The sequence below is a fragment of the Meles meles genome, chromosome 19 (genome assembly GCF_922984935.1).
Source record: "Meles meles chromosome 19, mMelMel3.1 paternal haplotype, whole genome shotgun sequence".
Lineage (NCBI taxonomy): Eukaryota > Metazoa > Chordata > Mammalia > Carnivora > Mustelidae > Meles > Meles meles.
In genome coordinates this window covers 52,653,106-52,669,496 of record NC_060084.1, presented here as the reverse complement: position 1 = coordinate 52,669,496, position 16,391 = coordinate 52,653,106, and the positions used below count along the sequence as shown (strand labels likewise).

General features: G+C 57.0%; 1 protein-coding gene across 4 annotated transcripts in view; it reads left to right on the top strand.

Moving 5' to 3' along the window:
- Positions 1-16,346, top strand: part of SHANK1 (SH3 and multiple ankyrin repeat domains 1) — a 46,011-nt gene extending 29,665 nt beyond the window's left edge. For 3 of the 4 annotated variants that reach the window (XM_045988198.1, XM_045988197.1, XM_045988196.1), the window contains 3 exons: positions 6,702-6,798; positions 8,473-11,590; positions 13,458-16,346. In XM_045988198.1, coding sequence (XP_045844154.1) covers positions 6,702-6,798; positions 8,473-11,590; positions 13,458-14,172 — 3,930 coding nt within the window. In that variant the 3' untranslated portion in view covers positions 14,173-16,346. Of the gene's footprint in view, positions 1-6,701; positions 6,799-8,472; positions 11,591-12,958; positions 13,040-13,457 lie in introns of all 4 variants that reach the window. The other variant, XM_045988199.1, reaches the window with a different exon arrangement.
- Positions 16,347-16,391: the final 45 nt, after the last annotated feature.

Sequence of the window (16,391 nt, the reverse complement as noted above, 5' to 3'; positions counted from 1 at the left end):
GGAAACCAAGGCTTAGAGAGGGAGGCAATATTTCAGTCCAGGCAAGTCAGGCAACTGGATCCATGGCCCTGGTTCTTCTGGTGGGCATGATGGTCCTTTCCTAGCTGGCTTGTCATTGGGCTGTGCCCCTTTATGGGAAACAGCCACCAAGCAACCTCCGCTCACCTTCCAGAGTCCCCTGCAGAGATCACACACCACCCTACTTCTCTGCTCAAGCCGTGCCCTCTGATCCTGCCCTAGACTCCTTCTTCCCACAGGCCACACCCACCACCCAGTGGCCAACAGGCTGTTTACTCTAAAACTGGATTCTTTGGCTTTTGAGGGACCTTGGACCCCCTGGCAGGCTGGCCTGGTCCTCCGAATAATGCTAAGAAGCATAAAGTAAATTACTTAAGAAAACAAAAGAAGCCAATTAACACTGATAATACAGTTATCAAAATATTTTTTAAAAGCAAAATTCGTGGGGCACCTGGCTGGTTCTGTCAGTAGGGCAGGTGACTCTTGATCTCGGGGTCATGTGTTCAAGCCCTGTGTTAGGCCTAGGGTTCAGTTAAAAACATACACAAAGTAAAAACATAATTTATGATATAGTAATATCGGTGCTTTTTCATCAACATGTTAGCCAGCAAGACCTCGTGATGGATCTTAACTCTTAACTAGTCATGAGGCGCATAAACACAATTTCAAGAGATCTGCACCCCTGTGAAGGGCTATGGGACGATCTGGGATTTCTACTGGGGATACAGGCACAAGTCTTGCTAAGGCCAGCTTGGTTTGCTGCCTACATCCTTAATCGAGGAAATACTGTGTTTTTATTGGAAGATAATGACCATAAAGATGTAATTTTTTTTCTAGTCCAAGTGCATGGCCCCCTTGAAGTCTAGCCACAGATCTACTAAGGGTTAGACTGCCTACTTTAGAACGCCTCAAATGAAGGTGGCAGATTTTGTACTCAGACTCATAGAATTGCTTTCAGATGTAGAAGCAGAGGGTCCTTGGCCACCTTCTCAGGGCTTGGCAGAGTGCCCTGCACGCAGCAGTCCCTCCCGTCTCACCTGTCCCGAGTTTCTCAAGGAATCTGAAATCTCTGAGGCTGTGAGGACCCTGTTCTGTGCCCACCTCTGCCGAAGGTCGGTGTAGACTCAGAAGTGCATGGGCAGTCAAGCCAGGCAGACCTGCCTTCAAGTTCTGACTCCCTCTGACTCCCTGAGTCACTTGAGCCATACTGCCTGATTTCTCTGCATCCTCAGTTCCCTGCTTTGTATAATGGGGCTAAAGCCAGTCTTGCTGGTCCTGATGAGGATTGAATGAGGTCAACTCCTAGCACAGCAAGCTCTCAACACATGGCGAGCCCTCTTAGGCCATAAAACAGACTGGAGATGCCACAATGACTAGCCAGTGAGACTTGCATGTGCCCCAGAGACCCTACAATAGCATATCACACTCACATACTCGCTCCTAGAGTAGATAGGGCAAACCCTGCTTTCATTTATTCAACAAACAGCAACCAACATGCCAACTCCTTCCTGGGTGAACCATGGTTACAGGACAGATAAGATCCCAGCCCTCATGGAATTCACCATCTGAGCTCCAAAGACACCCCTACAGGGGCCCAGACGTGGGCCAATGATAACATCTAGTGCCCCCATGCCCCACCCTCCTGGAAATGAGACTCCTAGGCAGTCACCTGAGTTCTTGAATGGCATCTCCCTTCCCTCTGGGTCTTAGAGGCCAGTGGTCATTTTCCCTTTTTCTTCCCCCTTCCAGGGTCTAGCCCTGGGCCTTCCCAAAGCCCCACCTCTTGTGTTGGGGGCTCTCTTCACCCCATCTCTGTTCCCACCTTTCCAGCAGACATCCTGACTTCTCACACTCTAAGTCAACACAGGGGCCCCTTCCTGCTGCTTCTGTATCTCTGTGGCTCTCTCCCCCTCTATGGTCTTGTTTTCTGTTTCTCATTTTCCCATCTGCTTCAGCTTCTCTTCCCTCCTCCCTGTCTCACTTTGAGCCCTGTGCACTAGACCAGAGGGGGGTAAGCAGGCAGTGTGGGGGCTCAGTATTGCCACCCAGGCCTCTTTGTCGGTCAAGGTGCTTCTTGGGCTGTCTCCTCCTAAGGTTCTGCTGTCCATCCATCTGTCCTCCCCTCTGTGTGGCTTTGTCTCCCTCAGCTACTGTCTCTGTTACCTGGTCTCTGACCCCAAGGGATACCCTACCTTCCCCCCACTCTTGCACTGTCCTCCCTTCTCCCCATCTCTGTCTGGGTGCCAGTCTCAACCTTTCTCTGGACTCTGTTTTTCCCTCTGATTATTTGGCCGTACCCTCTTGATTGCATTGTCTGTCTCTTTCCCTCCTGTTTGCATGCCTGACCCTCCTGGAGCAGCCCTGCCCCCCCACCCCCTTGAAGGCCTCTCAGGACTGCCTCTCTTCCTGCTTTGTTGGGGCCCTCTTTCTTCCCATTGCTGTCTCGTTTCCCCTCCTGTCTCCCCCCTCTGAACCCCCATCTCTGTCTTTGTCTATCTCTGTCTCTCCGCCTGTTTCCCCCTCCGCTCTCTCCCCCATCACCCCTTTCAGGGGCTGTCTCCCTGGCGCGCATTTCTCAGCCTATCTTCAGCCTCCAGGCTGTGCACAGCACCAGGGCACACACTCTGCCCTTGAGGCATCAGACCCACAACCGGTGCACGAGGTGGCACCGGAGGAGGGCGGACCTCTGGCTGACTTGCTGGGGAGGAGCTTGCCCGCAGCCGGTGACGTCACGCGCACCCGGGCCCTCTGATTCGCTGCCCCTCTGCGCGGGAGAGGATGCTCCCCTTTCGTGGATGGAGGTCAGCCTGTCCCACCTGGAGTCTGTGTGCCCCTCAGGCAGGCAGTCCAACGCCTCCTCAGACGCTTTTATGGCTTCTCCATCAGCCTGGCATCTCGTCTGCCACTCTGACCCCTTTTATGTCAAGTTAACCCATCATTTAATCCCTCCTCTTCCACTTAGAATGTCTTCTGGCAACGTGCCAATCTGACTCCTCTCCCTTCACTGTGCACTTTCTTCATTCAGAGGAACTCCTCCCCTGCCCCTCGACCCCTCCCCTGTCATTCGGAACCCTCCCCCACTACTCTGCCCCCCCACCCATCCCCATGCCCATTCCTCTACCAGATGCTTCCCTCACTTTCCTTCCCACGTCCCTATTATCCCCATGCTCGCCCTCCTCAGCCTGGACTCCTGCACATATTTACTGAGCACCTTTATGCGTTGGACCTGCTGGGGTTGGAAGAGCGAACCCAGTAAAGCCACTCCCGTTAGGGAATTTAAATTCCTGGGCAAGGGCTGGATTTTGCAGAATTGGGTTCTTCCATATGTGAAAAACCTCCAAATAACAGTGGCTTGAACCAGAAGAGTCTTGGAGCTCTGTCATGTTAACGAAGTCTGGAGTAGGTGGGTATGGCAGCTGCCATGGTCATGAAGACCCAGGACCCCTCTCACTTTCTGCTCCACCATCCTAACCTTTCCGACCACGTGGTCACCTCCTAGTCCAAGATGGCTGGAGCTCTAGCCGTGCCACCAGCATTCCAGGTAGCAGGAACAAGGAAGAGTGTCAAGGCAGAAAGGCAAAGGAGGGCACATTGTTGTTTCTTGGGTTACCTCTGAGGAGACTTCCCCAAAGTAACACACAAGGCTTGCGCTTATACATCCCAACCTACCGTAGTTCCCGTGCCCCCACGCAGCTGCACAGGATCCTGGGAAATGTAGTTCCAATAGGTGCCAAACCAGATTGGTTTTTTTCTTACCAAGGAAGAGTAGAATGGGAAATGTGTGGGCTCCATGCCCAGCGAGACAGACAATGAACAAGAAGCAAATAATTATAATAAGTCTACACTACACTAGGTTAATTTCAGGGAGTTACAGTGCAGAGTAACAAGCGGAAGCCTCTCCAGGGAGGAAATATCTGAAACTAACAGATTCCACCCATTATCACCTTTCTACCAGATGTCTGACCTCATCTCTCACCCCTCAGCGCCCCCACTCTCCTGCTCAAGACACATCGGTCTCCTGAGTGTTCCTTGAGCACACCACACTCACTCCCACCTCAGGACATTGACAATTGCTGTTCCCTCTGCCTGGCAACTCCCCACCACCCCGGGAATATGAATGGCTCCCTTCTTCTGGAAATTGCTCAGATTCAGTCTTCACAGAAAGGCCTTCCTTGATGGCCCTGTTGAAATCCTCCTCTCCTCCCTCTCTTCTGTCCGCCCAACCCCGTTATGTTACTAATTTATTTTGTCTGCCTTCCATGTAGGCAGGGGGACTTTGTCTGTTTTGTTGATGGCTGCATTTGCAGCATCTGGAACAGTCCCTGGGATGGCCCAGGCGCTCAGTAAATATCTGTGGAATGAATGAATGGGACAAATGCAGAGATGGGCAGTCTCAATCCAGGGGGTGAGTGCAGGGAGAGGTTAGGACAGGTGCATCCTATGTGGTCTAAAGCAGCTCTGTCTTGTCCAGTAGAGTTACTGTGTTGCAGGAATGGGTGGTGACTAAACCCTTGAAATGTGACCAGCAAAAACAGAGGAAGGGAATTTTTCATTTTACTTTATCTTAATTTGTTAAAATTTCCATCTGAAAGGGTGGTGGTTGTTGTATTGAGCAGCATAGGTCTAGAGGAAGGGAGAGGCCAGACCGGAGTGGGGGTAGGAAGACAAATGTTCCCAAGCAGAGCAAGGGGAAAGGATGTTCCAGGCAGAGGGAACAGCGTATGTGGAGGCTCTGAGGTGAGAAACAGTACAGGAAGTTGAAAGAGCATGATGGGAGGTGAGGGCAGTAAGGTGGGGACTTCTTCAGAATTGGGGTTCCCTTTCTCTGTACTTCGGGCCCCAAAGACAGATAAGAGTGACATATGAGGTCACCTGGCAGAAGCACTGGAGTCAGTGCTTCTCATTCTCTTCTCATTCTCATGCTCGTTCATTCTCTTTTAGTTACTATTCATCCGACACAAGCTTATAGAATATCGGGTCCTGGTTGGAAACTGGGGACCCAGCAGTGAAAGAGAGCAGCAGCGTTGTTACCATCCAGCAGGCTGTTAGGATTCCATGGGCCTTTGGCACTTTTGCCTTCCTAAGTCCCTCCCTCAAAAAAAAATTTAAAAATCTGCATTTTATGGCTGTGTTGGTGCAAAGATGAGTATTATCATCCAGACTGGATTCTATTCATGTTCCCCCCTCTGATTTTAAAGGAAATGAAAATATTTTGCCTGCAGGTGTCATGGGCCAGAGATACCATACCTCTGATGCCGTCAGGGAGCCAAATTCTGGGCAGGGAGTCAGGGAGGGAGCATGTAAACAAGGTGTCTCAGATGGAGATGAATGTCCTAAGGAAACAGGACAGGGAAGTGCAGTAGACAGCGACTGGGAGGGACATTTGTGTAGAGGACAGAAAAATGGAAAGGAATGTGTGATGAGGAGCAGAAAACGTTTCAGAAAGCAAAAGCAGGACTTATGGGTGCTCTAAAACAGGGATGGACCTTGGGGTGTTGGGGCGGGACTGGTGGACACAATGGAGTCAGAATGAGCAGGTAGGAGATATAGGCAGGGCTGGACTGTCCTGGGCGCCTGCGTTTCCTATAGGCAGAGCCTGAGATGGGGATTCCTGCTCTGACAGTATTGTAAGGGGAGAATTATAAGGGAGAGAGGGGGGCAGGGTGGGCTGTGGGAGCTCAGCAAATGTGGCCCCCGCTGGAGTCCCTTTCTGCCTGATCACTGGGAGAGTTTGAATTACACCACTGACTTAATTCTGCCTTGGATCTCCCTGTCAGTTGGTCCTTGGCTGCAGGCTGTTCCCAGAAGTAGGGGGACATGGGGTGCCAGGGTGCCTCAGTCAGTTAAGCGTCTGCCTTTGGCTTAGGTCAGGATCCCAGGGTCCTGAGATGGAGTCCCTGCTCAGCCGGGAGCCTGCTTCTCTCTCTGCCCCTCTCCCCAACTCGCGCACTCTCTCTGTCTCTCTCTCTTTCTGAAATAAATAAATAAGATCTTAAAAAAAGAAGAAGAAGTAGAAGTAGGGGGACATAACTACTTGGGCCCATCAGCTCCTTTGGAGGAGGTGGACTCTTTAAACCCAGGGGCAGCCAAGAGTCCAGGCAGGTGACACTCTCAGCAGCTGGGGATGGTCACAGCGTCCCAGCCAAGGGGATGCGGTATGTACCAGCAGTGTCCACCGCAGACCACAACTCCAGACCAGAGTTGGGAATTCCGATTCCCTCCTGACTGGTGATGTGGGATGCTCCTGTGGGATTTTAAGCAGGGCAATTGCATGACCTGGACTTCTTTCTGAAAGATCCCTCTGACTCTTACGTGGCAGAGTAAGAAAGGGGTAGAGGGACAGGGGAAGAGGTTAGGGCAGTCAGCAAGCCAGGCAATGCTGGGGACTTGGACCTGGGGGTTGACAGCAAGAATGGAGAAAAGACCCAGATTAGTGTTCGGTATGGGAAGCAGAGCAAACAGGGCTGCTGAGAATCTGCTTTCTTTTCCTTTCGTTCTCCCCGCTGCCCAAACTCAGACAATTTTCCCTCTTCCAGAATTCCCATTTGCCTTCTCCATGCCTTTCACTCTTCCTGCAGAGGCTTGGAGCAGGCTTGGAGGCTGGCTCTGTGGTGAAGTTGTGATTCTTCAAGCCCAGACTGATCTTTCTCTGTTGTCTTTTTTCTCTGACTGCCACCCTAAAGTCAAGCTTCGATCCGCACCACCGCTCGCAGCCAAGTTATGAACGTCCTTCTTACCTGCCTCCAGGACCTGGGCTTATGCTCCGGCAAAAATCTATTGGTATGTCACCTGGAAGGGTGGGTATATTGGATGCTAGCAGGGGAGGGGGAGGCTGGGAGGATGACAGTTAAAACAGGAGGAACGAAGGGACTTTGAAATGTTCTTTTCTACTTCCGTATATGACCACAGTTCCATCCAGCTGGGCAGAGAGCTCAGGCTTTGTTGTTGGGCAAGCCTGGATCTGAATTCTGGCTCTTGTCCCTCCTAGCTGTGTGGCCTGGGGCAAGTAGATGTACCTCTCTGGGCCTTGGGTTCTGCATCTAGAACATGAGCATGTTATTATTCCTGCCTGGATGCAATGAGCGGAGCCCCCACTACCTACTTTCTTCTCTCTTCTACCTGACTTCATTCATGCGTGGATGCATTCTACAAATGTTTATTGGGCATCCACCCTACGTCCTAGACTGCTGGGGATATGTCAGTGAACAAAACAGAGGAAAGGGTCCTGCCCTCATGGAGCTTGCCTTCCAGCAGGGGAAGACAGACAAGAGATTATAATGACAAGAAACAAGACAATTATATAGTGTGTTGGCAGTGGTAAGTTCTAGTGGGGTGGGAAGCAGAGTAGAATAAGGGAGATGAGTTCTGGGAGGCAGATATGAGCCAAAATGTGGAAATGAAGGGGGAGAGCGATGTGGATATATGGCAGTAAGGTATTACACGGAGCGAGAACAGCCAAGACAAAGGTCCTGAAGTAGGACTGAGCCACCGTTTGTCCAGAAGGGGGAGACTATCGGATGGGAGGAGATCAGGAGTACAGCTGGGAGCCTGCTAAGTTTCAGATGCCATTGAGACATCCAATTAAGTGGATATGGCATTTGGATATAGGAGCCTGGAGCTCAGGGGAGAGGACCGAGCCCCAGGACAGATGTGGGCTTCTTCAGCAGAGACCTAGTGAATGAAGCAGCATGTCACTTGAGATTGCCAAAGGAGAGAGAGTAGTCAGAGGGGAGAAGAGGGTCAAAGACTGAGCCCTGACAGTGATAAGTAGGCAGACTTCACTCTTCCCATCCACGTCCTTCTGTGACTGGGTCTAGCTTTTCTCCCATTTCCAGCGTCCAGAGTCTACCAGTGAGTCTTGCATCTGTGAGGTCTACCTGTATCTCCTTTATCTCATCTCAACTACCTGTAAAGCCACCCAGCATTGCTTACCCATAAATTGGATCTCTCTCGTAAACGTTAGCCTCATCCTAACCAGTTCCGTCTGTGAAAGCACAGGCTTTATGTGCTAATTACATTTTATTTCCGCGTATGCATGAAAAGAAATCTGTGACTATGCACCTAAACATGCATCTGTCCCGGGCTCCAGCCACTTTTGCTTCCCCCAAGCCACCACGAGCGTAGGCTGTGTCTTTGCGGGAATTAGTAAACGGCGCCCCCTCCTGGCATGGGGAGGAAGTGCAGCTGAATATCGCCCCGCCTCCCCTTGCTCCCCCTGCCGGTTGCTTTGTGCAACGCACAGCCTGTGACATCAAGCCGATTTACCACAGCTGGGGAACTCTGGACTAGTTCGTGTGAGGTTCTTAGCATGTATTCAGTGGTGACATATTATTATTATTGTTGTTGTTTGTTGTTGTTGTTGTTGTTGTTGTTGCATTAATATTGTAGTACTATGGTATAGGGGAGGAGGGAGACCCCCTCCCCCCACTCCTGGATCCACTGTATCTTCCCCAGGGGCTGCAGAAGATGATAGACCGTACCTAGCACCCCCAGCCATGAAGTTCAGCCGCAGCCTGTCTGTGCCTGGCTCGGAGGACATCCCCCCACCGCCCACCACGTCCCCACCCGAGCCCCCCTACAGCACACCTCCAGCCCCCTCCTCCTCCGGCCGCCTCACTCCATCCCCCAGGGGAGGGCCCTTCAACCCCAGTTCGGGTGGCCCCCTCCCGTCCTCTTCCCCCGCATCCTTTGATGGACCCTCCCCTCCCGACACGCGTGTAGGGAGCCGTGAGAAGAGCCTGTACCACAGCGGGCCCCTGCCCCCCGCCCACCACCACCCGCCCCACCACCACCACCATCACGCCCCGCCCCCCCAGCCTCACCACCACCACGCCCATCCCCCTCATCCCCCGGAGATGGAGACGGGCGGCTCCCCCGACGACCCCCCACCCCGACTGGCTCTGGGGCCCCAGCCCAGCCTGCGCGGCTGGAGGGGCGGCGGGCCCAGCCCCACCCCGGGGGCCCCGTCCCCGTCGCACCACGGCAGCGGGGGCGGAGGCATCAGCTCCTCCCAGGCCCCGGCCCTGCGCTACTTCCAGCTGCCCCCCCGGGCGGCCAGCGCGGCCATGTACGTGCCAGCCCGCTCGGGCCGCGGGCGCAAGGGGCCCCTGGTCAAGCAGACCAAAGTCGAAGGCGAGCCTCAGAAGGGAGGCGGCCTCCCTGCCGCCGCCTCGCCCACGTCTCCCGCGTCCCCGCAGCCGCCGCCCGCCGCGGCCGCCCCCTCGGAGAAGAACTCCATCCCCATCCCCACCATCATCATCAAGGCTCCGTCCACCAGTAGCAGCGGCCGCAGCAGCCAGGGCAGCAGCACCGAGGCCGAGCCCCCAACCCAGCCCGAGGCTGCGGGGGGCGGCGGCGGCAGCGGCAGCGCCGGAGGCTCCTCGGCGCCGAGCCCCGCCCCGGCCATGTCGCCGGTGCCGCCGTCCCCCTCGCCCGTCCCCACCCCCACCTCGCCCAGCGGCCCGGCCACCCTGGATTTCACCAGCCAGTTCGGGGCGGCCCTGGTGGGGGCGGCCCGGAGGGAAGGGGGCTGGCAGAACGAAGCCCGCCGGCGGTCCACGCTCTTCCTCTCCACCGACGCGGGGGACGAGGATGGCGGCGACAGCGGGCTGGGCCCAGGGGCGCCCCCGGGTCCCCGGCTGCGCCACTCGAAGTCCATCGATGAAGGCATGTTCTCCGCCGAGCCCTATCTGCGGCTGGAGTCTGCGGGCGCGGGGAGTGGCGGAGGCTACGGGGCTTATGCAGCGGGCAGCCGCGCCTACGGGGGCGGCGGGGGCAGCAGCGCCTTCACCAGCTTCCTGCCGCCCCGGCCCCTGGTCCACCCGCTGACGGGCAAGGCCCTGGACCCCGCCTCCCCTCTCGGGCTGGCCCTGGCCGCCCGAGAGCGGGCGCTGAAGGAGTCCTCGGAGGGTGGTGGGCCCCCCCAGCCCCCTCCAAGGCCCCCATCGCCCCGCTATGAGGCCCCGCCGCCCACCCCCCACCACCACTCGCCCCACGCCCACCATGAGCCGGTGCTGCGTCTCTGGGGGGCCTCACCACCGGACCCCGCCCGCCGGGAGCTGGGGTACCGTGCGGGGCTGGGCAGCCAGGAGAAGTCCCTTCCGGCCAGCCCTCCAGCTGCCCGACGCTCCTTGCTGCACCGCTTGCCCCCCACAGCTCCCGGGGTCGGGCCCCTCCTCCTGCAGCTGGGGCCAGAGCCCCCGCCCCCACACCCCGGGGTGAGCAAGGCATGGAGGTCGGGAGCCCCCGAGGAGCCGGAGCGGCTGCCCCTTCACGTGCGGTTCCTTGAGAACTGCCAGCCCAGAGCCAGTGGGGCGGGGGGAAGGGGACCCCCCTCGGAAGACGGGCCGGGGGTTCCGCCGCCCAGCCCGCGCCGGTCCGTACCGCCCTCGCCGACCTCCCCGCGGAGCACTGAAGAGAACGGGCTTCCCCTGCTGGTCTTGCCGCCCCCTGCTCCCTCGGTGGATGTGGAAGATGGCGAATTCCTCTTTGTGGAACCGCTGCCTCCGCCTCTGGAGTTCTCCAACAGCTTCGAGAAGCCAGAGTCGCCCCTCACACCTGGGCCCCCGCATCCGCTGCCGGACCCACCCACCCCGACCACCCCTTTGCCCCCAGTGCCGCCCCCTGCTGTCGCCGCTGCACCTCCCACCCTGGACTCCACGGCATCCAGCCTGACTTCCTATGACAGTGAGGTGGCCACACTGACCCAGGGGGCCCCCGTGGCTCCTGGGGACCCCCCTCCGCCAGGTCCACCGGCCCCGGCTGCCCCTGCTCCCCCGGCGCCACAGCCTGGCCCGGACCCACCGCCCGGCACAGATTCTGGAATAGAGGAGGTAGACAGTCGGAGCAGCAGCGACCACCCGCTGGAGACCATCAGCAGCGCGTCCACACTGAGCAGCCTTTCTGCGGAAGGCGGGGGCCCCGCAGGAGGCGGTGGTGGAGGCGGTGGGGCCAGTGTGGCCAGCGGGCCGGAGCTTCTGGACACATACGTGGCCTACCTGGACGGCCAGGCCTTCGGGGGCAGTGGGACTCCTGGCCCACCGTATCCCCCGCAGCTCATGACTCCTTCTAAGCTCCGGGGCCGGGCTCTGGGGACCAGTGGAGGCCTGAGACCTGGCCCCAGTGGGGGACTCCGGGACCCTGTCACTCCCACCAGCCCCACTGTCTCTGTGACGGGGGCTGGAACAGATGGGTTGCTGGCCCTGAGTGGTTGCACGGGACCCTCGACGTCGGGTATGGCTGGGGGTCCAGTGGCAATAGAGCCGGAAGGCCCACCAGTGCCCTTGCCATCGGCCTCCTCTCTGCCTCGGAAGCTGCTACCCTGGGAGGAGGGCCCGGGCCCACCGCCACCACCCCTGCCCGGGCCCCTGGCCCAGCCTCAGGCCTCAGCCTTGGCCACAGTAAAAGCCAGCATCATCAGTGAACTCAGCTCCAAGCTTCAACAATTTGGGGGCTCCTCGGCAGCTGGTGGCGCTCTGCCCTGGGCCCGGGGAGGCAGCGGGGGAAGCGGGGACAGTCACCACGGGGGATCCAGCTACGTCCCTGAGAGGACCTCTTCCCTGCAGCGGCAGAGGTGAGCCGGGGTGGGTGTTGGTGACGGAGGCCACAGGGCCAATGCTGTGGGTACCAGAGTCCACCCACCCCATAGCTGCATCCTTGGAGGGTCCCAGGTGGTAGAAAGAAAACAGAAATGGGGCTGGCTTGCAGGAGTCTGTCCTCAGAAGCATGCTTTCCCAAATGCTTTAGCTCAGTAGCTTTTGTGGTCTCTTCCCATCACCATGACAACCCACATCCCATGGTGAACAAAAAAGTTACCAACAAAGGAGACTGGAGCACAACTTGCCAATGTCTGTTTCCTTGGTGGGTTGTCATTTCTGACAGTCCCTGAAATCAAGTCCCTTGAACCCGGTGTGGCTCAAGCTTAAGAGGCTCTAGGGCATAGTGGTTTGGTGTGTGGGCCTGGAGCCCGGCTTCTTGGGCTTTGGTCTCAGCCCGGGACTTCTAACTGGGAGACCTCAGGCAAAGGAACCCACCTCTCTGTAGAAGGTGGACAAAATTGGACCCATCTAAAGGGTTTTCAAGAGGATTAAATGTGGGCCTCTGTTGTAACAGGAGTTGGGGGAAGGGAGGGGCCTCTTACCAAGGCCCAGCAAATGTAGAGGGAAAAAATACAGGATAGTGAAGAAGTTTCCTAAAGCAGCAAGCTTAGCCAGGATCGCCAGAAAGTTCGAGCTCATTCAAGACCTTCTAGTCTTAGGGCAAGTAGAGTCACATTCCTGATTCAGGCACACGGAGAGAGTGAGGAGAGGTCTCTTAATCCCCTTGCCTTTGGCTTTCTGCAGAGCTCACTCTAACTCTGAGGGTCTGATGTCCTTATGGTGATGTCTGAATGTGGTTTTCTCAAGCCTTTGAGATCTTAGGGCAACCGGCTGGTTATTTCTAAGTATTCTGGGTGGAGGAGAGAATGCTTAATGTAGGTGAGATGCACTGCTATTGCTTTGGCACCTACTGTGCACTGGGTGCCCTTCTGAGTAACAGGGACACCATAGGGGACAGGACAGGCAAGGTCCTGCCCTCACAGAGCTCATAGTCTAATGAGGCAGGGATGGGGATGGTCAGAAAATGCCTCGCAATAAACCAGCAAGATGAGCAGAAGCTTAAGGAAGGGAGGGAGCAGATCCCATGGCTACATGGAGGAAGTGAGCTAGGCCCGTTCAAAGGTCCTGAGGCAGGACTGTTCTGAAGGAGCTAAAGGGATGAGGGGAACCTTTTTCTCCCCTTGTTTCTTCTCTCTTTCATCTCCCTCTCCTCATCTCTCTCCCTCTCTCTCTCTGTCCCCTATCCCCTTCCATCTCTGTCCCCTGAACGCTCACCCTCTTTTTGTTCCTCTCTCACCGTCTCCCTGTCTTCCACTCTGCTGTGACTGGCCATAACCCGATAGGCAGTATAGAGTAGTGGTTAAGAGCTCAGACTTTGGTGCCATATAACTGGGCTCTGCCACTTCCTGGCTGTGTGTCCTTAGGCAAGTTACTTAACCTCTCTGTGCTGCTGATAATAATAGTAACCTGCATCAGGGCTGTCATGGGGAATACACTGAGATGCGATATGTAAAGCACTTAGAACAATGCCTGGCACACGTGAGCATCAGTAAGTGGTGGCAATTATTATTATTATCACTTAATGTCTCTTTTTCTTTCATCTCTCTTGACTGTCACCCTCTCCCTGTCCTCTCGTTCTTCTCTCCCTTCATTTCTGTCCTGACATCTGTCTCACCCCCTCTCTCCTTCTATCTCTTCCCATCTCTCTCCTCCACTTCTCTACCCCCCCCCCCCCGCTCCTGTGTCTCTTCTCTCCCTACGTCTTGACCTCTGCCTCTTTCTCACCCCTCCATTGCCCTCCAAATCCCCTTCCTCCACCCTTGCTCCTTTGTCACCTTCCAGACTCTCTGAAGACTCCCAGTCCTCGCTCCTCTCCAAACCCGTCAGCAGCCTGTTTCAGAACTGGCCCAAACCACCTCTGCCGCCGCTCCCCACAGGAAGCGGGGTTCCCCCTTCAGCCGCTGCAGCGTCGGGGGCCACCTCACCCTCAGCCTCCTCCTCCACGTCCACCCGCCACCTCCAGGGCGTGGAGTTTGAGATGCGGCCTCCTCTGCTCCGCCGGGCCCCCAGCCCCTCACTGCTGCCCGCCTCGGAGCACAAGGTCAGCCCTGCGCCCAGGCCCTCATCCCTGCCCATCCTGCCTTCCGGACCTCTGTATCCGGGCCTCTTTGACATCCGGAGCTCCCCAACCGGAGGGGCAGGAGGTTCAGCTGATCCTTTCGCCCCTGTCTTTGTGCCATCACACCCCGGGATGTCTGGGGGGCTTGGCGGGGCCTTGTCAGGGGCCTCCCGCTCCCTCTCACCAACCCGCCTGCTTTCGCTGCCCCCGGACAAGCCTTTCGGCGCTAAGCCTCTGGGGTTCTGGACCAAGTTCGATGTGGCTGATTGGCTCGAGTGGCTGGGGTTGGCTGAGCACCGGGCGCAGTTCCTGGACCACGAGATCGATGGCTCCCATCTGCCTGCCTTGACCAAGGAGGATTACGTCGATCTGGGTGTGACCAGGGTGGGCCACCGCATGAACATCGACCGGGCTCTCAAATTTTTCCTGGAGAGGTGATGGCTGGCCTGGACGGACCAGCCCGTCCACAGAACCCCTGGGCCTACTGGCCTCTTGACCTCTGACCCCTGACCGTCATTCTCTCCCCCTGGGCCAGGGACTCTGCTAGAACTGCGCCCTGCCCTCCTCTCCCAAGGCCGGAGGCCACCAGGTGGCCTGATCCCAGCCAGACATTTGCACCTCACAGGAGGGGGCAGCTGACACAAGACTGTGTGTGAAGCAGGGAGCAAAGGAGGAGGGGGAGGGTGATGGAGGAAATCACAGAGGGGGATGGAGGAGGAGGGAAGGGTCGGTTCTGGGGAGGGGGGAACAGACAGAGCCATAGAGGGTCAGCCCTGAGCCTGACTGGATGCGGGGTTGTCCCCGGCCGCAGGGGAAGGGGGTGCCCTCAGATTCCACCACCTGCCGCCCCTCTAACAACCCTTCCCCCCCTCTCCAGGCCCCTGGGCTCTCCCCACCTTCCCCTCTCCCCAGCACATACAGCAGCTGCCGCTCCCCCCCTACACACACACCGCCCCGGCCTCTTGCACGCTCCTTTGCACGCCTGCTTGCCTCTCCTCTCCCTGGGCTACAATTTTGCACAAATTTGCCCTCTCGCTGTCTTGCACACTCCGCCTTCGCTTCTGGCTCGCGAGGCCCTCTCAGTGCTCAAAAATCCCGCTTCCCTAGCACACATTGCATTTCTTCCTCCATGTTCCATACCCTTCCTGTCTCAAACTTTTGCCTGCGTACTCTTTCCTTGGTACCTTCCTTTACACACCTCACTCCTGAAAATCTCTAAACCCTTGCTGCAGACACACTTGGGACACCCTTTTCCCTACCCACTCACAAACTCTGTGCACACGTATTTATTCTGTGGAACACACCTGCCTTGACTCTGTCCTTGTGCACTTACTATCTCATGCACGGCTCCTGACACGCTTGTGCCCATCGTCTTTATGCATTTCCCCTTCTTGTTCTCCAAGCCCCACGTTCTGACTCTCCACGCCTCTCCCTCTCACAGTGACACTCCCACGCCCTTCCCTGCCCCTCCCCTCCTCACACCATCACTTCTCCGGCAACCTGCACACCTGCCTCCCAGGAACTGCTTCTCTCTCATTCCCTTCCTCTTTGCCAGGTTCCCACTCCTGCGCACCCTTCTTTTCCAGATCTGTGTCCTGCTTCATTCTCAGCTCTTTTGTGAGCTTTCTCGCACACTCAACTCTTGCGCACATGTCCTCCCCAGCTCTCCCGCCGCTCTCTTGAAGCCATGTTCCTTCTCTAACGTCTCTGCACACCGTGGCTTTGCTGCACACTCATTCTTGAATCTCTCCTTATTCCTGGTGGCTCCCGGACTGTTTCAATCTCCCTGGGGGGAACTCAACCATCTCTCTCCTTTTGCACACTTGTCTCCTTCCACACGCTCTTGGGCTGTACTGTCGTTTCTTTTCCTAGCATCCTTGTTTTGTGCCTGTGGAGGAACACCTCTTCTGGACATTCGTACCCTGCCTGTTTTCTCACCTCTTGGACACTCCTTTCTCCTGGCAAGAGAAGACCCTATGCACACTCCCCTCTTGCTCACCGTGCCTCCACACTTCCTCTCCTCCCTGCTCCAGTCTGTGAACTCTTGCACATCCCCCCTCCTCTCACTCTTCCTAGACCATCTCTCCATTCATTTTGCACGAAGATCCTTCCCCCTCCAAACCTTTCCTTTTCTCCAAGGAACTCCTCCTCCCTCCAGCATGGCTGTTCCCTTCCTGCACGCTTCCCCACTTCCTTTATTCCTGGGGCTTGGGAATTTTAAGCCACCCCTTCCCCTGGGAAGCCCCCTCTACTACTGTGGGTAAAGGGGGGAGGGCATCGCCCTCAGGTCCCCCCCATGTTCAGCTGCCAAAGAAGGGAGCTCCCCCTCCTTTCCCCAAGCCCATTCCCTCTCTGCTGCCCCCTACCCCCGAGGGAGGGGCGCTCCGTCCATGGGGAGGGAGGGTGCTTGCAGCCCTCTCCCCTCACCACGTCAGGGATCTGCGGGGAACCTTGTGGGAGGGTCGTGGGAGGGGGGAGGGGTAGCAAGGAGGGGGGCAGAGGTCATGCTGGGCCCCTACCCGCCCCCTCCCCCTTGTCGGATGCCCCCCGCCCGCAGGGGGCCTGCGCGGCGCCCGTCTATCAAGGGCTTGTTCATTTTGGATGGGTGCCGCGGGGTTGGGGAGGGTGTAGGGGGTGGGGGGGGGGGGAGGAGAGGT